This window comes from Anser anser (assembly GCF_964211835.1).
Source record: "Anser anser genome assembly, chromosome: 1".
Lineage (NCBI taxonomy): Eukaryota > Metazoa > Chordata > Aves > Anseriformes > Anatidae > Anser > Anser anser.
Genome location: NC_139720.1, coordinates 134045520 through 134069781, shown reverse-complemented (window position 1 = coordinate 134069781; position 24262 = coordinate 134045520). Strand labels below are relative to the sequence as shown.

At 35.1% G+C, this 24262-nt stretch overlaps 1 protein-coding gene across 9 annotated transcripts in view; it reads right to left on the bottom strand.

Annotated features, from left to right (window-relative positions):
• ANOS1 (anosmin 1) overlaps positions 1-24262 on the bottom strand; it is a 142970-nt gene that overhangs the window by 22697 nt on the left and 96011 nt on the right. For 8 of the 9 annotated variants that reach the window (XM_083825295.1, XM_083825297.1, XM_083825296.1 and 5 more), the window contains 3 exons: positions 17175-17377; positions 14364-14511; positions 10511-10660 (listed from right to left, as the gene is read on the bottom strand). In XM_083825295.1, the coding sequence (XP_083681421.1) occupies positions 10511-10660; positions 14364-14511; positions 17175-17377 (501 nt within the window). Of the gene's footprint in view, positions 1-7171; positions 8428-10510; positions 10661-14363; positions 14512-17174; positions 17378-24262 lie in introns of all 9 variants that reach the window. The other variant, XR_014580156.1, reaches the window with a different exon arrangement.

The following is a 24262-nucleotide window of genomic DNA, read 5'->3' as shown; positions in this document are numbered from 1 at the left end:
ACCTAACCTTTCTTCAAACAGAATGCCATAAACAGACCATAATTTCTGTGAAGCTATTCAGTAAGAAAATTACTGAAGGAATTGGTTTTGCATGTAGCTAAGCCCATGAATCTATTATGTATTGCTAAAGCTGATGTTTCATACAGCAAAACTGCAATGATTACTTGTGACTGGCCACGTTTTTTGTTTCTTTTCTCTTACTGGGGCGTTGATCTTACTAGTTTCTGAGCACTCTGGCCCTGATTCAACAAAGCACTTAAGCATAGTAACAGTTGTGTTGACTTCAGTAGTTAAGAGTAGCTAATGGATAAGGCCAGAAAGTTTAGTACCCAACAGGAACAAGACATTAATGACCATAAAAACTATCGTCAAAAGATGGTCTTGAACATGTCTTTAATTGTTTTCAATTAATAAAGAGAAGGAAATATAGCAACATTAAGTAGTTTCCTTTCTGGATTGTGTGCCTTGCAGCATTACTGCTCTAAAAATTGACTATAGCAAAGTTTAACCAGACCAGGTAAAGATTTTATATTTAATTTTACAGCCCAGGGCAGAGTCAGCTCAGGGCACACGAAGCACATCTCAATATCGACCAGCTTGATTGTTTCTAGGGCAAAGTTATAGCAGGAGCTTTGCATAAATACTTTGTCAAATAATATACCATCCAGGACAAAAATATTTATTTTGTATTAAATGATGTAGCCGTGCTATGGTAAATGGTAAATAGCAAAATAATAAATGGTAAAATTTATGTCTTACATAAAGAAAAATATTTTATCATCTCCAAAATGCCTGAAGCTGTGTACAGGTCAATGACTTCTTGAAGAAATAGGAATAAGTTGTTCCTGCCCTATAGTTTCTCAGTATGCAACCCTTGATACACCTTTGCAGGTGTGGATATAATACAACACTGCTTCTAAGTCACTATTCTCGCACAAGCATGAATGGCAGCATAATTTTCCCATATTTCCACACCAAGAACTATTATGCCAATATTTGAGATAGAATATTACGAATTGTCTTCTGCTCTCTCAGACCTTCATTTGTCTGTTTATCAGGCCAGCATTCTTCTCCATGGAAACACAAAATTATAAAATGCACCAGCTTTCATAAACAGTTTTTCTGATAAAAACCAATTGCTAGAAAGGTCCTGAAAAAATATGGAGGAAAGGCATAAATTAGGAAAAAAATCAAATGAATAAATGAAGCACTGTTATTTCCTATTAGTGGCTTCAGTTTTGAAGACATGATTAGTATAAAGTGATCCACTTGGTACTTACTACTCATGACAGTGTCATGCTGTAATAACAGTATGACTGAAAAATGGTTTGAGAGGGAATGCTTCAGTGTACAGCAGAGAAGCAAAGTATAATCTCAGCAATACTTGATCATAACAGTTATTTCTTCAGTATTGGTTTACAAGCTATTCTATTCCTCTATGAGTCATGGAGTTTCTCATCAACATTTGAAATTTGAGGCTAATGACAGGACAAGAAATAATGATGGAATAATAAGTATCTTATTTTACCTATGGTACTTAAGTGAGCTGTCAGGATAGATAGGTCAACACAATGTATCACAGAATCATCTAGGTTGGAAGAAACCGAGCTAATGCGTTTTCCCCTGTAAAAAACCATGATGTTGATGTGCTCTATCTCTGGAATTTTAGCTAAGTTTTCTTAAAAGACTGAAATGAAAACTACTCTGGCACTTTAGCTGCTTGTGTATTGATTCACCCAGTGGTAGAAAAAAAAAAATCAAAGATGTCAAATGTTTGGCTATGAAATGCATGGTATTCATGACACCTGAGAACAATAACTTTTTAATGATCACCTATTCAAGCAGTATGATTAAAATAAACACCAACCCCCTCAGCTGACATTTAAACTACATTCAATAAACAATTCTTAACAAGGCAAATGATACTGTTTCCTGCTTTTACATGGAACATGAGCAGCATTGTTTAAATTGCAAAGATTTCTTTTCTCACATTATTCCATTTAAAACAAACAATCTTTCTATAGAATACACTCTTTGCATAACACAACAATAATCCTTTCCAAAAATTATATTAAAAATTACTATATAATTTAAGGGTGGGTCTGAGACACAGTGTTTGTTTCCATATCTAGGTTTTACAATTTAAAGGTTCAAGGTTTAACGATGTTTGTATTAAAGGATTTAAGTCTGGAATCATCTCTAAACCAGATTACCTCTACTGCCACTCCCTTTCCCACACACAACATCCTACATAAAGTGAATTCAACAATATTTCTTTCTGGTTTTCTATTACAGGGAAATTTGCCTTGTGTAAACTCCAAGTCTCGTAATAGCTGCTTGTATCCTGAATAGAAGCATCATACAGACCTTCACATATATCTAAGCATACAAAAATAGAATTTAATGAAAAAATTATAAGCAAGTCCAAGGCTCATTATGAGCATTCTGTCAGTAACGTTAGGCTTCTGTGTAACTTTGTCAAATCTTAACCTTAATGTAAGTGGGGAAGCTATAATGAGGGTAGGGAATCTGGGAGTTCTTCCCATTTCCAGAGTCCAGGTATACAGCCAACTTAACCTTAACTCCTCAATGGGAGGAGATGCAGAGATGCACCTGCTACTCCCTTCTCTCTCATACCTCATGGACAGAAAAAATTGATAGGTGGGTTTGCATGCATATACAATGCATGCAAAATGCTCCAACAAGTTCTTAAACTGGCCATTCATCGTGTGCATCATGGCACACCATACCAGGAACTCAGGTATGCTGAGAGCACTTACAGATGGTTATTACACCACAGCTGATGAAAGGTATCTTGACAACCTGCAGTACCTCAGGATCTTTTAATTCACAGGAGGAGTGGTAGGATTGCTTCACATATGATTGTGTAAAGATGTAAGGCAAAGCTTTTACTGGAAATGACCTAGTAATACAGTTTGGGGATACTGCTTTTGAAAATATATTTTTCAGTTATTAAGGTTAAGAATAAAAAGAGAACTTCTTTCGAACACCTAAGCCAAAATGAATACATTTTCACAATTACTTATAAGAGTTCTGGAGTGAGGACTTTTGAATAGCACACACTATGTAAATTTTAAAATGACACAATGTGTGAATTAACCAGACAAAGTGTTAGAAATAGTTCAGTGAATATTTTTGATGTAAGTAGTCCAGTAGAGCCACATCTGCCTTCAGCAGACATCAGTGGTGATCTGCTAAGCAAAATCAGCCTTCTGTTCTGTTTTTGCTCTGGTACCACAGTAGGTAATTCTGATTTGGCTTCTCTTATTTGATTTCCTGGCAGGCTTTGAAAAATTTCCAATTACATTCCTGGGACTAATCATTGGAGAGACTTGCCTCTAAATCTCTCATATCGAGAGCTTTAACCACCTACCCTGAAAGGTATGGAGGTTTGGAAGCAAGTAAAAGGCAGTCATTAGTGGTTTTCTGTTGTGTCTGTGGAAACATGAAGAAAGGCAGTAAACTGTGATATTCAAAAACCTCCCCAACATTATCTCATTTGCAGCGGAGATGCCCCTGAGGTTGCTGCTATTGTAAATGTGAACATAAAGTTGCATACTATTTGAGAAGTTGCACATTCATCTGCTCCACTAATTGTATTATTTGTTGATTTTTTTTGACTCCTACCAGCAACATTTTAAGTACTGTTAGCTCTTCACATTTAGACATAACCCAAATGCAAACCACATATATCGAGCCCTGTAGTCAGTTCATAAAGTATAATGTGGAGATGGTCAGATGGTCCCATTTTCACTCTCTTCTAGGAAGCAAAAAGACAGAGATTTTAAAAATCAGCAGTGAGATAACAAAAATTTTATTCCTGGAATTAGATTAGGCCTATGTGAAACAAAGTTAAGGAGGAGTAGGAATCACAGAAGAATACTTCTGACAGGCTATTCTTTTAACTCTGGAACAACTCTCCACTACAGTTATAGCTGATCGCATTACAGAATCACAGAATCATCTACGTTGGAAGAGATCTCCAAGATCACCCAGTCCAACCTCTGACCTGAAACTAACAAGTCCTCCACTAAACCATATCACTAAGCTCTACATCTAAACGTCTCTTAAAGACCTCCAGGGATGGTGACTCAACCACTTCCCTGGGCAGCCTATTCCAACGCCTAACAACCCTTTCAGTAAAGAAGTTCTTCCTAACATCCAACCTAAACCTCCCCTGGCGCAACTTTAGCCCCTTCCCCCTCATCCTGTCACCAGGCACGTGGGAGAATAGACCAACCCCTACCTTGCTACAGCCTCCTTTAAGGTACCTGTAGAGTGCGATAAGGTCGCCCCTGAGCCTCCTCTTCTCCAGGCTGAACAATCCCAGCTCCCTCAGCCGCTCCTCGTAACACACGTTCTCCAGACCCCTCACCAGCCTCGTTGACCTTCTCTGGACTCTCTCGAGCACCTCCATGTCCTTCTTGTAGCGAGGGGCCCAAAACTGAACACAGTACTCGAGGTGCAGCCTCACCAGAGCCGAGTACAGGGGGACAATCACTTCCCTAGACCTGCTGGCCACACTGTTTCTTATGCAAGCCAGGATGCTGTTGGCCTTCGTGGCCACCTGCGCACACTGCTGGCTCATATTCAGCTGACTATCAACCAATACTCCCAGGTCCTTCTCTGCCAGGCAGCTTTCTAACCACTCCTCTCCCAGCCTGTAGCACCACTTGGGGTTGTTGTGCCCCAGGTGCAGGACCCGGCACTTGGCCTTGTTGAACTTCATACAGTTGGCCTCAGCCCCTTGGTCCAGCCTCACCAGGAAGAATGCTAGGGAAGCCCATAGGATACAGGCATCTGAGTCAGCTGTAGCACATGTGGAAAAGTAAAATTATGCAACGTCTCCTGGTGAATTTCTGAACAGTTGATCTAGTCAAAGATTGCTGAGAGTGGGGCCAACTTTACCAATTAAATCCCTAAATGCCAATGAACATTATGCATACTCCCACAATCAACCTCTGCTGAGCCTATGTATTTGCATGGAAACACGAGATAAATACATTGCTGTATACATCACTATAATTAATGTTAAGATCTTCTTTTTGAAAGAACCATCTGGACTACAGTGATACCTTCAAGTACAAATATTTTACTGCTTATGTATCTATGATTAGGAGATGGCCAGCTGTTCAAACACTGATCTTGCAATGCAACGGTTAGTACCAAACTAAGTAATTCCTTAGTGTTAAGAAACTACTGTTGAATTATTTAAAAAAAACAACTAGAAACTCCAAATGTCATTGAACGGTTTCATTAATTTCAATGGTATTAGTTGCGTGAGAAAGGACCACAGGATAACGTGGGGAAAGCTTTCAATTATTTTAAAACCTGCCATATGAAATACGTTATTGCAAACAGAGAGTCAGCACATACAGTCACTTCATTTATCTCCCTGAACTAAGTGAAAGTTAATTTTGTTTTCCTAAGATCTGGTTTTAAAAGCATTTGTGGCAGCTTTCTATTTGCTTTGCCTTGCCTTGCATTTTATTCTTCCCTGTAATTTAATTTATTATTCTTGTTTAGTTGATTTATCAGACAATGGAGGATTCTTTGCCTCTCCCTGTTTTAAGTGTTTTTTTTTTTCTGCTTTAGCATTTACCAGAAGCACAAAGAAAGAAGCCTGAAGCCCAGTCTTAATGCAATTTAAATATTTGTCTTTTTAAGCAAAACAAGGGGCATATATATTGATTTTAAATATCTAGAAGTACTTTAAATGTTTTATTTAAACAGGGGGACATAAATGCACGTAGACTTCATTAAAAGACAAGTGAAGGAACCTAAAGCTTTACTTGAGCAAAGATAGTTACCTTATAATCAAATAACAAGCATTGAGAAAATGGTAGTAAAGACAGTGTGCTGGGTTAGAAAATATTATTGTGATATGTTGTTTTGGAAAAGAATCATACTAAATTACATTCTATTTTCATGTATGGGAGTTATTGCAGGAAGTGATGTGAATTGCAAAAGTGAGCTCATAAAGAATAGTTTTTTTTTTTCCTCCTCCAGTTTATGAGACATATCTTATTCTCATACCATAATGATATGCAACTTTGAAGCAACTTGAAGACTTCTCAGCTGAGGTCCAAAACCTCAGCTCTCTAAGTTGCCAAAGCACTGTGGAACAGGAGAAATATAAGATTCTCTTTATTTTTGCACTTTCAGTCTTGATTAATGTAGAAGGTACTGAGGATCTTAATTATTAAGTAGCTAATTCTTTTAAGTAGGTGTTTCAGAGTGCATTGGTTCTTGGTAACAGATGATACTCTGTGAATCCAGCACCAAGGAGTTAAACGTGAGCTGTTTAAGTTGGTTCCACTACTTGAGACAAATAGCACGTAATTTCTAATTTCACACAGTCAAGATGGCCAAAAAATCTGGCCACAAGCAAGTTCCTCTTTTCATTTACAAAAGCAGAATTCATGCTGTTTAAGGAATGTACCGTGTTTCTCTAATCCCAGGCCTAAATCAGAGGCAGCAAGTGAAAGACATTTTCTTCTTTCAGAAAGAAGCCATTGTATTCATATAATTACAATACACTTTTGTGATGACTCTCTAGCAAAATTATGTGCATTTGCTAAGCACCTTGTACTGCTTGAAGTGTGCAGTTATTCTTGCTAGCATACCTCCTGATGAAAAGATATTATTGCTATCATACTGAAGCATTCAAACTGAAAGATTATTTCCGAGAGTTGTGTTTTTTGTTTGTTTGCTTGTTTGCTTGCTTGTTTTTAATGTAAAGTATAGAACCTACATTCCATTCATGCCTCATGCTTACTGAAGCTAATGGGACTTAAGAAATGACACTTGAAGAACTGGCCTAGATAAGTCTTTCCAGCTACCAAACTGTGGCACATTATGATATATAAATATGGAAATAGGATCTTCCACTCAGACTTTCATTCAAACACTGTATTCAGTTCTGAGTACTGACAAGCAATCACTTTACTGCATAATAAAGCTACTTTGGTAATAGTTTGCAACATCCCCTCTATTTCAGGATAGAAGTCAGATTAATTCTATTCAGAGGGATATAAAAACAAGAGCTTCAGCCTTAATGTCATCATTGTGTTCTCTCACTGGATTCCTACAGGCACATCTTCAAATTACACTGAGGAATACATCATCTTTGTAGTAATGGCAGAACTACCTTTGAATGTCAAGAGACACCACCATGCCTTCTGGAGATCCGAAGGAGCATTGCAATAAACTGTTAGGTGGCTTCTGCAGCCTGGTATTCATAAAGGACAAATTCCCTGTCATTCAGGAAACAATAAAAACATCTGTTATAGGGCCTCACAAATAGGGCTGAACAACTTGATTTAACTTCAAAGTTAGTTCTACTTTGAGCAGATGGTTGGACCAGATGACCTTCAGAGGTCCTTTCCAACCCAAATTATTCCATGATTATATTCTGTCCTTTTTTAGACAGAGCAAAATGTTTCAAATTCAAAACAATTTTGAAGCTAGCAAATGGAACTATGAAAATAAAGAAATAATCCAAAACAACCTTAGTAATATGTTTGTATTTTCTAAGTGGTATGAGACAGCAAGGTACCCACATAGGTCTTTCCTTCTGATTTTTTCTGTAATTTGCGATGCACTCTGATGTTGGCAAGCAGTACAAAACTCTTCTGTAGAGCCATCTTGGTTTTGGACAGAATTCCAAAAAATACATATTCTTAGGTCTAACAATAATGAGCAGTTATTACTAAAGAAAATGAGTTAACGTTGTTCTTACAAAGTGAAACCCTTCTGTTTTAGTAATTGTTAAGTTTTTGTTACTGTTAAAAGACACTTTATATCAATCTATCAAACTGGTTTAAATATCTTCATCTAAAAAACTCCAAAATCTAAACAACATATTTACACCATCACCGCTGCAACCATCTCTGGTTAGTACCACGAAGTCTATTGCATAAAGTACTAAAAATCTTGAAAAACAAATTAGACAAAGCAGATTGCTACAAACAGTTGAAATCTTACTGAACTTACGAATGTCCAAAATATTCAAGCTTCAGTCTTGTATTTCTTGAATTATTTCTTATGTCATGAGAACTCTCAGCATTATCAATCTACATATTTCATATGGTTTCATGATATTTTCTTAATTGCTATGTATTTAAAAGTCATATATCCCAATGTAGGACTATACAATGGCCGCATTTTTGAAAAAAAAAAAAAAAAAAAGAACATTGCTTTTAATAGCAAAACTGAATAGAACATCCTGAGTTGGAAGGGACCCAAAACGATCGAGTCCAACTCCTGGCTCCACACAAGACCACCTAAAAATTAAAGCATGTTTCTGAGAGCATTGTCCAAATGCTTCTTGAACTCTGTCAGGCTTTGTGCCATGGCCACTATCCTGGGGATCCTGTTCTAGTGCCCGGTCTCTTTTGTAGCAAACTACAAAATAACAAGAACAGTAAAGCAATCAGTAGGGACTCCTGCTTTCATCAGTCATGTAGAAGACAGAGGTCAGTTCCTTGTCAGGAAGGATATGAACTTTGATTGCCTATCTTCAATGAAAATAACCTAGACATCAGGCTGTAGAGTAGGCTGAGGTAAATTATCTGTATTCCCTATTATAGTTGCTGCATTCTTATACCTCCTACAAATCCCTAAAGATGACTTGAAACAGTACAGTTCATAAAGGAGAAAAAAATGTAGGTACAGTTCCAAACTCAGTTGGCTCCAGTAACTGCTGTCTTTCATAATGACAAGACACAGCCAAAATGTTCCACCTGCTGTGTTCACAAGCACAGTGAAAAAAATCTTGCTCCTGCAGCACATTGTCATTAGTAAATTTGCAGTAAGTACCTCATCCATGCACTACCTAATCTTCAAACTCCTATAAGAGCTCATAGAAGCTGCTAGCTTCTCAGGAGGAGGTAACTGGCTATATTTCAGTTCCACATGAGACAAAGGCTCCTGATGAGTTACTGCATATGCTGTCACTCATAACAAATATATTTTTGTTAAAAAAAAAAAAAAAAAAAAAACTGTGACAAACTTCCATATTCTGTCCCTCTCACATACCTTTGCTATCACAGCTCATTACGTAAGAAAAATGAAGATATCTTCCACTGTATGGCTGAGGCATAAACCTAAATACTCAAAAGCATGTGACAGAGCTTACTTCCACCACATGACAAAAATGGATGTCTCGGTGTCCCCCTGATATAATCGAATGTACACAGATTCATACAAAAATCTATACAGTCAGCAGCTCATGAACTCAACTAGCTCATCCCTTGAATGCAAGTAAAGGTGACAGCAAGCAAATCCATGTCATTTCTAAAAGGTGTGTGCTGTATCTGTCTTTGAAGATCACCAGTAGTGGAGATTCTGCCACTTACAAAACCAGTTATTTTAAAACGATAAAATATTTCTTAACTGGTCATGAAAACTACTATACATGTAAGGTGAATTTCACTAGGGGTGGTGGCACTTTGATCACATGATGCATCACCTTCCTCCTGGAAACAGGCTAGAGGGAGAAGAGCCACAACTGGATGAGTTACTTCACAGAGATGAATATCTTTCAACTGTGAGTTGACCCCGCCTAACATCTGTGGGACTGTGGGAGACATACTATCCCCATCTCCCATCTTTGAATCTTGCCTCTTTTTTTTTTTTTTTTTTTTTTTTTTTTTTTAAGTTCATACGGCTCAGAATTGAACCTCGGTTCCCAGAGAGAAATGAGGCATCTCCAGGCCTTCTGCAAACAAGTTGTCTGGTCTGAGCTGGTCATCTAAGGCACCCTCTGTACTGAGAAAGGAACACAGGCAATTCTAGAGCATGATTTAACAGTTGTGTGGGATGAGTTACCTCAGAAGCCATGTTTTTCTGACTACAAAAGCAGCTCAACAACTAGTTGACAACTCACTTACAGAAGGTTAAATTTTAAGGTGACCAGTCCAAAGCTCAGAATATACAAACTCACTTTTGATAACCAAAATAATATTATTATGCAAACTTACCATTAATTATTAAAAATGCCTCAGTTTTTATTTAAGCTTTAAATTATCTTGCCTTTCCATAAAGTTACACCAAAATGAAACTTTAATGGGGAAAGCTAAAAAAAAAAAAGAAAAAAAAGATAGCCAAGAAAGGGACAAACACTTAAAATGTAGTCGGGCTGAGCCAAAGCTTGCAGATTTAATGGAGGAATAAACATATAATTTGACAGAATGTGATACAGAAGGTAAGAGAGGTAGACATTTAAACAGGTAGGCAGTTTTTCAGAAGCAAAGGATACCTCTCATAATCCACACCATCCAATGTGACATATTCTTACTGTTATATGGAATCACTAAATGGCCTTTCTCCAATCAGGGTGATGCTGCATAACCTACGGAGGACGGGTGTTGGATTTGACTTTGAATGATTGTATAAGGCTCAGTATATTATACCAATGTTCTACAACTCTGAGACACTTTATGAGAGTTCTTCCTTAGAAAACCAGTGAAACAAAAATTGGACAAACCTGTTCTCTTCCAGTAGACTTTAACCTGAAGTTGATTGTCCTGATAGAAAGGAGTTCCAATTTTAAGAAAACGAGTGGTTTTCTTTCTTTGAAATGTTGGGTAAGGATCTACCAGTCCTTTCTGGGGTTTCCCAGCAGATGTCTGCTCATCTGCAGTACATAAAACAATTAAGAAATTATTTATTTTAATACAGTGATGTCTAATGATCATGTTAACAATGTTCAAATTCAGAGAAAAAAAAAAATCTTATTTCAATATCTTACCTAAACAAAATTATTATAACTTTAAAGAGCAAAGTTCATAACGGTTGAAAAATATATAATTTGTTTGAAATTCAGTAAAGATATTTTAGAGAGAGAAAAAGGTAAATATATTTTAATATGAAAATGCTCTCTAAATTTTTAAAGGAATCATAAGTAAAGGGAGTGAATTTATAACCCCAGAAACAAAAAATGTTAACACTGTGACTTTTTAAACAAGCATGGTATCTAGCTGTACTTCTGCATAATCATTCATGGTCTTTATATTTGCACAGTATTTGAATATACACAAAACCTGAGGATGGGATTGAGTGTAACCCACAGAGGCTACATGTGGTTATTACATCAAAGTAAATACAGTCCTTTGGTACACTATATGAGAACACTATGATCAGATTAAAGATCTTTCTTGCCCACTTTCCTGTCTCCAACAGTGAACAGTGAATGCTTAGGAAAACATTGTAAGAGCAGAATGAACTTTGAGCAATTCCCTCAGTGTATGTGCCTAGCTTCCAACAAGCAATGGTAACACGATGTCCTTCATCAAGTACTACATCTAGTAACAGTTTGTGAACATATAGAAGGATTCTCAGTATTTAGAATAATTGAGTATTCCTAGATATTTTCAATTTAAGAGTCGGTAGTGCTGATTCAAACTACATTTAATTATGCACTTTCAGATATATCAATTCTGATTGAGGACAGTATTTGCATCAGATTAACAAAAAAACTGTATTTAATTCTATACTACACTTCAATAAAAAGCAGAGATTCCGATGATTAGTAAGTTATGAATTATTAACTACATACTTGAGAGAAAAAGAGAAAGACTCAAGTTTCAAGAATAATCGTGAATAATATGTAAGCTTGAATATTTTGCCCAATATATAGCTTCAGCTAAAACCCTAATTGCTTTCTGGAAAAAATATATTTTTTCAATCCTTTTTTAAATCTGATATATTTTTCCATTTTTTTTGCTTCTTTTAAATCAATGCAAACCTACCAAATGTATGCAAATTCTTTCTCAAGGTAATCATAGCATTTATGTTATCTGAAAGAAAATCACAAAGTGATAGAGTAAAATACAAACTTGAATCTATTAGGTATATATAAATTTAAAGTATTTTAATTTTACTAAATTTATACTTTGCTGTTCTCTCTCTACTCCACTGCCATATATATGTGTATAAATATATATATATACACACGCACTGTATATACTGATCAACAGAGAAAATTTTGCTGCATTTCCCAGAAGTGAAGCATATGAGTATATGTGAGACAACATATATGTCTGAGTGTGGGGAAAGATAATGCCAGAGGGCCAGGGTCAAAGCTCACAGAGGTCTGTAGGATTAAATTACTTCAGTGGGTTATGGACTGATTCTTTTCTGATGACATGAACAGACACCTAAAAAAAGACTGTAATTCCTCAGAGAGTTGAGTAGCTGACAGTGGAACTTCAGCAAAATTGGAACCGTGCTTCTGGAGCTACTTCCCAAAGGCCACAGAAGTCCCCAAATAATGAGGAAGCGTGAATGTCCTGTCCTAGATAATATTTCAGGCAATTTATTTTTCAGATTTCTCCATCTGCTTCTGAGTATTGTTGAAAATACCTCAAGCAGAAGCAGCTCTAACTAACTTCAGTGAGACTCAGAAGATGAATTCAGATATATTTGCATCGCCTCCAGAGGTAGATTTTGTTTGTTTTTCCATATAAACCATAATTTAGCCATTCTTAGAAAAGGTCCAAAAACGTCCACACACATTTCTCAGCAGAGTGCTCAATCACACTAAAAAGTGTGATATCACTGGTTTTGACCCAAAGAATCTTGAAATCTCGGCTTTAATAGGAAGGATGTTCAGATTTGTCTATCAACTTATAGACATATATTTGTCTATAAACTTATAAGCTTTAAACTTCAGCCTGGAGAATCAAAGGCTCCAGGGAGACCTTATAGCGACCTTCCAATACCTAAAGGGGGCCTGCAAGAAAGCTGGGGAGGGACTATTTATTAGGGAGGGTAGTGATAGGACAAGGCGTAATGGCGTTAAGGTGGAAGAGGGTAGATTTAGATTAGATATAAGGAAGAAATTCTTTACTCAGAGTGGTGAGACCCAGGTTGCCCAGAGAAGCTGTGGGTGCCTCATTCCTGGAAGTGCTTAAGGCCAGGCTGGATGGGGCTTTGGGCAACCTGATTTAGTGGAAGGTGTCTCTGCCCGTGGCAGGAGGGTTGGAAATAGATGATCTTTAAGGTCCCTTCCAGTCCAAACCATCCTGTGATTATATGGTTCTATGACTGATTATTGAAGTACTTTCATGTGTTAGGTTTAATTCTCACAGGCACTGTTTTGGCCCAAATAGGTAGCGAAAATGAGCTTAATAGGGGGAAAAAAGATCTTTAAGTCTGGTTTATCTTCTTGGTACATTAAAATATGAAACTACTGTAGATATGAAGTTCTGTTATAGTTAACAACTACTTTAAAATATTTCATACATATCCAAACAGAATATGTTTGCAGAAGGGTCCAGCAAAAATAGCGATTGATTAGTTAGGGTGAGAGTATTTAGGGTAACAGCAACATTATGAAAATGGTGCCAAATAAAGTTTAAACTTTGATTGTACTTTAAAATAAAAATGTAAATGGATAGAAAGTGAAACAATCAGGAAAGGATATATAAAATGATATCTCTAGCACCTTTTAATGAGAATTTTGCTGTATTTTATATTGTATATACATTGGCAGTTGGGACAGTAACTCAGTATTGTATTGTAATTATGAAAGCATTTAACTAAGATTCAGTTTACTGTTAGATTCAGATATGATTTTAAATAATATTTTTATAGTAAAATGAGAGAAAGAGTTTCAACAGCTTGCTCAATGTCTCTTTGGCTAGGTATGCATAATAATGGCATCCAGGATTCTCTCTCAGTTACTAGGACAAAGCCCAGCCCAGCACAGTGCTGCCTTAGCATGTGAAGTTTTAAAGATCTTAAAAATAAATAACCTGATCTCTAAAGATCTCAAGATTTTAATTTGAATGTTGGTCCTATCCGTGTAATAATTTCTTGAGAATTCATTTCTTATCAAGCATGAACGATTTAGATTCCATAATAGAAGAGTCAGTGTTTTATATCAATTCATAGCAGATATGTATTTGAGTGGTCCAAGAATCTGAATTCATGGTCTAGTCAAAAGAGTCAGGATTTTGAAAAGTATTGCAAACTACAACTGTCTAGTTAAGACAAAGACACAGAAATGGATTTACTCCAGCGACTAAGGAATATAGTTAGTATTTATAACTATATTTTAAAAATATTAACATCACAGTGATGCACATGCTTCCATTTTCATTGTGCTTGTTTACTTCAGGTGAGCAGGAGCTAAGACAAAGTATTAGGTGAAAACTATGATCAGTTTTTATATAAGAAATTTAACATTAAAAGGTTACTCGACCAAGACAAGATTACTTTGCTATCAAACAGCCAGCTTTAAGTAAATTATTTCCTTTCATTTGAGAAACCATTACACAAAACAATTAAAATCCAGAAAAAGAAGAGAGAAAGTATTCAGGTGTCTGAATACTCACTATTATTCCTGGTGTCCTGCGTTGTGCTAAAATGGAGAGAAACCTTAGCACTTTTAAGGCGTATCTGACCCCAGCGTGTTACTGCCTGTAGTTCTACATTGTAGTTGCTGTTGGGTTGGAGTCCCTCCAGGACCACATAATTCTGGGGCTATAACAGAGGAGAATAAATATACAGAGCAGTTATAGTATTACTGAAACACAAGCTCTTATTAAAAGCAGGCCTGTTATCTTGGGCTCACTACTCTTTTGAAATTAGAAAACTCATATATAAATTTCAGCAGAACAAAATTTTCTTTCTTTAAAACAACATTTTACTGAACTCTATTTTTGTGTGTCATTTTTAAAGAACTAATAAAGGACTAACTTTCCTGGTGTTTACAAAATTTTGTCAATTCCTTGGCAAACGCGGACACGTACTGTTTAGGTCAAAATTAAAGGTGTTTATACATATATATAAACATATATATATATGTATAACTTTTTTTTTCTTGTGCCTAAATTATTTTAGCCAAACAAATTTAAACTCTTTTCTCCACAATTTCTACAGTAGCAAATCATTGACAACTTAGTCTAGAGACAGCTAGTGTTAAGACAGCTAGAATGCAAGATTCAGTACATTTGTCAATATTTTCTATAAAACGTTTTCTACAAAAATAAAAAATAAACAAACAGGCATCCAAAAAACCTCCTTATTAACAAGGATTATTTTCCTCTACAGAATAAAAAATGGAAAAGAAAAAATGAAGTTTCCATTGTCATGAAAGTGTACATGAGTAGGAATAATCAATCCTACATGAGTAGGTTTATCATTCTCTGGTTAATAACCCATAAATTAAGTCCCATAATATTGCAAAGAAGAGACAAGGGTTCACAGTATTCTTGCATTCTTAAATACATTTTTAGTATTTATAAAAATACTCTTCTATCTTGTGTCACAGACAGAATATATTACTCCATGTTTTCATTAGAATTCTTTGTGCCTGTAAAGTTTCACAGTCAATCCAGAGTGAAGAGGACACCTATGCACTGCCACAGTTCAGGGATTGTCAAAAGCATCCTGTTTCAACTATGTTTACTTGTTTTGTGTTGAGTTACTGACTATAACTCTTGATTAACGGCATTGATTTCTAAATACTGCAGCAAAAATATTTGAATATCTACCTAGAATCATCTAGAAACCTTTATAAAATGGTTTGGACTGGACTACATTTGAACTAGACCATACCTAAAGATAAAAATTGAGAAAAAAAATTTTCAATGTTCTTTAAAAAATGAGATTTTTCCACCTTGTTTCACATTTTCTACAGTTTCAATTTTTAGACTGAAGAGTTTCTGTAATATTCAAAGGACCATTGACAAGCAATAGCCTCAGGAGTATCCTGTGGGGGTAGTCTGAACCTCATTACTGTACAGTTTCATGCGATGCTGCAGAAGAAGAAGTACACTGGGCCAGGAGTTGTATGAAAGGTATTCTAAGAGCCTGTCTTTTCTCTTAGATATGTCTTGGATCTTCTGGATTTCCTTATATTCAAGGCCAGAACCTTGTCACAATTATTCAATACTGTATATTGGATGTTTTAACATATACCCAATTTGAAGGTCTCTAGCCAATGGCAGTTTTCCTGAGAAACATAAATTTTTCTACCTAGCAGAATCCAAATCTACTCCTACCTTGCTAAAGTGATTCTTTAAAAGTACAACAGAGCTCTTTTTTTAAAAAAAAAAAAAAAGTATTTAACTTGAGTAGAAACCAAAAGTTAAGTTATCTCAGTCCCTGAAAAGACTCCATATCATTTCCAATTGTGGTTAAATTTCCTTTTCCCTCCTTCCCAGTGTAGAGCTGGTGATGATGGCTGCAGTCTCCAGACCCTGATCCCTGTCCGTTCCCATGAAAAGAGGTGGGTCCACCATGCTCACATGTCAGTGGATCTGGCTATGTCCAGTCTGCTGTAAATGAACTCAGAATAATGCTTTAGTTGCTCTCATTTTTCTCAGGATTTGGTGCCTGAGGGACAGAGAGGGAACTATAACCCTACAGCTGTCATTCATAACAGTATAAATGGCCAACCAGAGTCAAAACACAGGGTTAACACAGACATGGAAACAAATTCTCACAATGCATTAATAAAACTTAGTTCAGAGAATTAAGTCCAGTCTGTTATTTGTGATACATTTCTATTCCTATTAACTACTTTAAGATACTATGCAACATGCTTAAGAATATGACAGCAGATAGTTTTCCAGTAAAGCAATATTTTATATGAATCAAAAAACTCACAGGAATTTACTGCTGTCAGATCTCTGGTACAGCAGAATACTTAAATGTTGTTTTGTTTTGTTTTGTTTTCCTTGGACCTATAATAATTATTTAATAGTTACTCTATATGATAGTGTCCCAAGTTTCATTTGCATACTGAAAGAATAATGCAACAGATGATGCTACACCTTTGAAATAAAACAACATGTATCTTTCAGAAGCACAATAAAATAAGCCTCACTATAGAGGACAAACAGCACTTTACTTTCTGTTTATCTCTCCTGCAAAATCTTGTAATACTTGTCTGCATTTTAAGGCAGAAGTCTACTTCTCTCCTTGAGTTCAGTGAAGCATAGAGATTGAGAAATCAAAATTGTCTATGGGGTTGGTGATCTTAAAAATTAAGGTAATTACTTTCTCATTTGTTGAAATAATTGCAATTTATCATATTTTTGATACTTATAATCTATTTATTTTATGCCAGAAATAGGTTTGAACATTCCAGAATTAACACACACACATATTTCTGTCTCATTTGCTATCTTCTTTCTTACCCCATCAGTAATCTTCCTTCTCTTTTTTTTAGCTGGGATCACATATTTGCTATATGTCCAGCTCCAGAAGACTTTGTAGTGGTGCACTGGGATATCAGGCTCTTCTGGAAGATCCCAAGTAATCATTACATTTACACTTCCATCATTGTTTGCACTGATATTGGCAATTCTGATATTAGATGGAGCTGGTGGAGCAGATGGATCTGCAATTAAAAAAAAATATATATCAAAAAATCATCTTCAGTAAGGTAAAGATCATATTCATTTTATGTATCTACTAGCTATACACAAGCTGTATTAAACATTCTTGTAACTCTTATGAAAATTCAGTCAAAAAATTCCCATAAGTGAGCTGGCTTTTTGTAAATTCTAGAAATCCAAACCTTATTAAAACTACAATTATGTGCTTGCTTACCAGCTTTGGGACTACACTTCTAGGATTGTTGTTATATTGTTGCTATGCTCACAAATATTACAAAGCTTTATCATAATGTTCTAAACTATAAGGGTTACTTCTGGTATTCACTACTTTAAACACACAATGACTATAAAAAGCTCCTAGTCTATGAGTAGCCTTGTGTAGTCGTCCTGGAATTACATGGTGGAAATGCTGATTTTTTTTTTTTTGGTGTTCTCAAAGAATTCTCAAATGAGAATATTTCTACAAGTTGAGTCTTTCTTAAAAATTCTTGTATTGATATCATGGGACATAAATATGTCCTTAGAATAAATGTAATTAAGATGTAATGAGATATTATGCTGCCATAGAAGTCCGTAGTTATATTTTTATAATGACAAAAAGCTATTGGCTATCCCTGTTATTTATTTCCCTATTCTGAACGAATTTCTGGTCAATATTACCTGAGATATTATTCCTTCAGTTCTCTGTGTGTCAACCCTAGAGTCAAGAAGGACACCTGACAGTCAAAGGTTCTACAACTGAACCTCTTACAATACTGAATTTTAGATCCTCCTTGGGGTTCTAACATATGATATGCTGTCTCTGAGTCAAGTGAATAAATGGAAACTTTGCAGCTGAGCTTCTGAAAGTCAAAGTTGCTATTATCTGGCTCTTACTTTTTAATCATGATTCTCAATCTAAGTAATCTTAGAATCATTATAAAAGAATGCTATCAAGAGTGAATATGGCAATATACTTATTTCACCAGCAATTTAGTGAAAAAATATAAGACTTTGAAAACTTTATTTTTCTAAATGCCTGTGGTAGACAAACATTAGTGGCAAAATAGAATGAAAATGCAAAAAATAAATAAATAGATAGATGAATAAATAAATTAAACACTGTGATTCAAAAAAAAAAAAAAAGAAAAAAAGAGAAATTAAAGGTATATCAGGCAGGGAAAAAAAAAAGAAAAAAAAAAAGGAAATTTGTAACAATTAAGGCATAGGATGAAGCTGAAGCCAAGAAAAAACAATGTGATTGAGAAAACCATTTTCACATAAATTTTCAGCCAAATGAGCCACCACTTACTGCCAGATATAAAATTGAAGGTGTGCAGAAGAGACACCAGGCATTCATTTATGGCACAGTTCACCTGAATCTTTTTTATAATGGTTAATGAGCTGTTAAATGAGCTTTCCAGACATACTAAATTCATCTGATAATCCCTATGACAAATGGTCTCACTGAAAAATTCCATCATTTAGGTCATACAAACTGACACATTCAGAATTAATAAAGACAGCATTTCCTTTTTAAAGATCAACAGATGTGAAATAATGGCTTATTCCTGTTATTTAACAGGAGTCTTGGCTAAACAACAATGGATGCTCCTGTTTCCTCATACATGCCATTTTAGTTAAATAGTAATGGATGCCCCTGTTGCCTCACACATGTAATTCAACCTATCTTTTGGACATAAACATTTCAAAGCATACCTGAGTTTAAAAATTCTGGAAATTCAACTTTATTTTCCGAATAATGAGAATTCCTTATTTCTTCTCTTTCTCTATTTTTTTATGAAACTGCAAGCCAGATTCTTTTATTTTTTCTGTCTCTGCAGAAACACTTTTCATACATTTATTGCCTTACCTGTGAAGTACACATCTCTGTCTTAAACATATACAAAGCTGTGTATTTTGCAGGGGATAAATGTAAGAGATTAACTTCTACAATTTGTTTTAGGTAAATGGCTTGTATTGTTGTCTAACATAATTTCTCATTTACTTCTATCGCTTACTAAAATAAGTAGATGCAAAATTAAATTTAGACGCAATAAACAGAATCATGAATCAGAAAACCAAAATCAAAAATTAAGCATTCATCTTCACTGAATTAAAATGTTAGGGTTCTTTTTCTTTTTTTTTTTTTAATGTTATATGACAATGTATTACGACAATAAAACATTTATAACCTGAAATGCAACATGATCATATTGCTGCAGGTGAATTATTCAGGTTACCTCCCAGAAGTACTATGCATCATGTATTATGTATATATAACATATGGGGTACAATTAAAGTGTTTCAGAGATTATGTCTTCATGAATGGTCAGATATAAGCCTAAACAATTCTAACTGTACAACATCTTTGTCTTCATTTTGCAACTGCAAAAGATTCTAAGAGCCCTAAAAATTCTAAAAGCTAAATGAAATAGCTCTTCTGGACAAAGTGTATTACATGATTCAGAATATTTTCAAGTTCTATTCATCAACTTTTCTTAGATCTAAAGAAAATGACTGATTTTTTTTGTTTGTTTTCTTCCAAAATTCCTTGTCAAGTGTTTCTGTCCCCACAAGAATGCAAGATAATGTGTAATTATCCTTATATAAAGTTGGTGACTGATCAGAACTGAGCTTTTAAGTGTCTCAGCATCACAGGATTTTTCTTTTAGGTAACTTCAAACATCCCTGTTTTTCTCAGTAACATAAGCAGAAACAAAAATAGTAAGGAAAAGAACTGTGTACATATTGAAAGCAATAGATAATTTCTTTTGAATTCTACAGTACCAGGATTTCACCCTGTACTTACTATAATTCCAGTTTATTGAAAACATCACATTGTCAGTAGCATTTCTGCATGCTCTGTTCACTAGAAACAGTCCAGTCTGCAGACAGAATGCAGATTTATATTAAAAAAAAAAAAAAAAAAAAGAGTACTGTTTTGCTGAGGGAGAGTTGTGCATTAATACATCGAATACATTGTATTAAAAATCATCAGGTAACTATTGGTTAAGGAAAGAAAAAACATCCTCTTCTTAAGTTGAATATACATGTGAAATAATATGAAAATAGTAGAAATATTTTTCCTGAGTGCCCACTTTTTTCAAGCTGTCTTTTGTGAGCCTAGCAAATGCCATTGAAAAGGGCATTTGAAGAGGAAGAAGAGGAATGGTTGTAGATGTGGAAGACAGAAAGGAAGGAGTTCTGCAGCTGACAGACATGAAAAGGCGACATATTTCAAATTGTCACGTTTTCAAGAAGGGCTTTTTTAAAACTCATAGACTAAGCTGTAGAAAATAATAATCTAGAAGCAATTAAATCGACCAAAGACAAAAACAACAAAAACAACAACAACAACAACAACAAAAACACGAATGGAATGGAATGGAATGGAATGGAATGGAATGGAATGGAATGGAATGGAATGGAACGGAACGGAACAGAATAATTCTGTTGGAAGGAACCTACAAAAGCACTTCAGCACTAAACAAAAGTTAAAGTATATTAACAAGGGCATTATCCAAATGCCTCTTGAACACTGGCAGGCATTATAGTTTGGCATTAAATCATCTGAAAGAAAGAAGGAAAAGAAAAACACAAAGACTAACAAACAACTATCTGATTGTGGGGACCCAATATTAAAATATTTCTTGGATTTTGGCTACCTGAAATATGAAGCCACTTAGCGAGTGGCTGAAGCCACTACCAGCTGAAGATCCTTTCCATATTAAGTATTTCCATACCACTATATAATTTATTCATATATTTCTATGTCTCTCTGTACCACTCATCGCTATTATAACTGACAGAACTGTAATTTTTTAAGCCAAAAAACAGGAATATTCATCTTTTCTTTCATTAGAAAGGACTGAGTTTCACCAGCAAGAAGGAATAGCAACTAGGCTAGATATTGTGATCTCTGTTATTAATGGAAGAAGAAAAAAAAAAAAAGCCCCAGACTCAAAAAGGAACAAATAAAAAATCAAAAACACCCCAAACCTCCCCCAAAGTCCTCAGCAAAAAGCAAAAAAAAACAAAACAAAACAAAACAAAAAGGTAAGTAGCCTTAATAACACACTCCTTCATAATGCTTGCCTACCAGTTACCAGATAATTGTATTTTTTCTGGTTTTTTAAGCCTTCAAAATTGCATTATTGAATGGAGAAGTCATGCTTCTACAAGTTGTTCTGTTATGCTTCTGTATGTCTATGCAAACGCTAAAAAGCCATACACAACTTGTGTGTTGACATATTTCAAAGTCTAATAACTGGTACTGAACTATAAAGCTTATATACATAAAATGTTTGTTAACTTGACTATGAAGCTAAACTGGAATTCTGCTGACTATAAAGCTTAACAACCACTCTGCTATTAGCGTTCATATATCTGCGATCTCTTTGACTGACTGCCCACATGTATAATTCAGATACATGAATATTAAACTACTGGAATGGAAACTACTGCCAGTTTTTCAAATTTAAAGTTCTGAAATTTTATATACATGAATTTATCTGAGTGTTAAATCAAATTCTTTGGTTTGCAGAAAGAGTGATGATAGTTGCAGCTTTTCCTTTGTTTATGCTGTAGCTCAGATAAAATAAAAGCCATTATATATACTAGACTTTGGCACAGACAGTTGTCCTCAAATCTGAAAAATTCTGGTCTCAGCAGCTTGACAAGTAAATCACTTCTCACTGCTAGAAACGATAGCTTCATTAGGTCAAGGCTGAGACTGCTGTTCCAGCAAATGGAGTAAGTACTGCATTTGTCTGCATTGTATCTGGCTTGAGTATACCCAAAGGACTTAAATTCTTGTCTTGCTGGCTACTCAGCCATCACAAGGAAAACTCTGTTTCAGGCCCCAAAAGGGAGGATTCCTCACATCTAATAAAATAAAAAATAAAAAATAAAAAAATCACATCATCACCATTTCAAAATGCACATCTTTCTATATAAATTTATTAAACTTAGTGATAGACAGTTTATCTTTTAAAAAATTCTTTCAATCAATAGGATCTGGAAGTGCTTTGCAACCTTAACATAACAGCATGGGTAAGCTATGCTTACAAGAATCACATCATACATTGCTGCACATGCATCCACTTTGGCTTTAAATGGAGCAACTGTAATGAAAATAAATAAATAAATGGTTTGAAATATATGTCAGAGAGGAAATAATGACATTGGAACCTGGAATTCCCAATCTGAATTGTAAAAGTGACAGCAAGTTTGACTCCATTTTAAACCCTTTCTTACATAGATTTCTCTTTTTTTCCTGACTTAAAATGGATCACACATTGCTAACTTTTAAACATTACGCCTACCAACTCTAGAAATCTGCTGAAGCTGCTCTACAGACAAGTTTCCAACTTTTAAACAGTTCCAAGGCATAAGCAGGAAGACTGGCTTTGCCCAATGGAAATGGCACACATAAAGCAGCTGTGCAACAGTATAAAAAAATCATTGGTCCCAAAGGAGCAACAGAAAGAATTTTATTGCCAGGAGTGGGTGTCTGTTCTGGTTTTACTAACACTCAGTAATGCATGCATGAAATCTCATCCAGCATAGTACTTATGTGCTGTGAAAACAATGTTGTCTGCTTCCTTTTGCTAGACAATTTATCCTGTGTATGCTAGCAGCTGCCTTTATGTTGAAGATAAAAACCTTTAGTAGAGGTAGAAGGATCATATGGTTTGGGCTCGTGTTGATCATACAGTCCCTTTTTGCCTGTGAAAATGGCACAGTACCTAACTACAGACCAGAAAGATAATATATTATATGGAAATGTTTAATGCCGATCCCTCTAGTTAACTGCAGTCCCTGTTACTGAGAGTTCATTCTCACCATGAAACATAAAAAGCTAAAAAAAGTAGCCTAAAATTCCAAATACAATTGTAAGTTGTATTACTAGAGCCAACTAACTTCTGGCAATTTGGGTTAGGCTATCCACTGCCCACTTAATGGAAGAAAAGCATAGACAGTTTTTTTCCAAAAAGACTTATTTATGGATTGTAGGATCAGTACTCTCCTCCCCCTATAGCAAATGAAACTGCTTGGAGAGAACCAGTCAAAGTATGAAGATAAGGATATTTGTACCTTTGGGAATCAAAATATTCCGCCAGTCATTCTGTTAGCTTTTTTCTGTTATTGCAAATTTTTGTCACTCAGTGGAAGATGAAAAGCAAAGCAAACACAATTAAAAAAAAAAAAAAAAAAAAAAAAAAAGTGAAGTAGAAATCACAGTCAAAATATCAGAAAGTTTTGATCAATTTTAGTTGACAGTATCAATCAGAAAATCCATGTACAGAGCTCTACTTTTAGGAAAGGAACCACTCTCCAAGGTGCAGCACTCACTCCATCTTCTAGCCACTTTGCTCCAAAGAGGCATAATTTAATCTGTGTTTCTTGTAACTTTGGTATCAAATTTTAGAAAAATGAAGCATCACTTTGTTCCGTGTGAAGGTCCATGCCAGACAGGCATGTATAAATGCTTTGTTTCCTTTAATAATAAGAAATAAATGGCATAAAAAATTCTCTCTGCTTATGCTCTGAATATTTCATAAATTATATATATCAGCTGTGTCACTGATTATTTATTATTTATATATTAATGCAAGAAATGAACACGAGGCAGTGTAAAACAGCTAACAAACCTTCACCTCAACTTTTTACTGTGTAAGAATATCTACAGCTACAGCAGTTAAAAAAAAATCAAAACACAAGTAGATGAAGAATGGTGTAGAGCCGTTATAGCTGGAATGCTTGATGAAATGCTCTTTTGTCTTCCTGTTTTTGTCTTTTTCATGACAGGGCAATTAAAGTAATTTGGGTAATAAGGATCTTTTTAGTGATAGAAAAGTTAATGGAAATTACATACCTCAGGAGATGTAAAGTTATTTTGAATA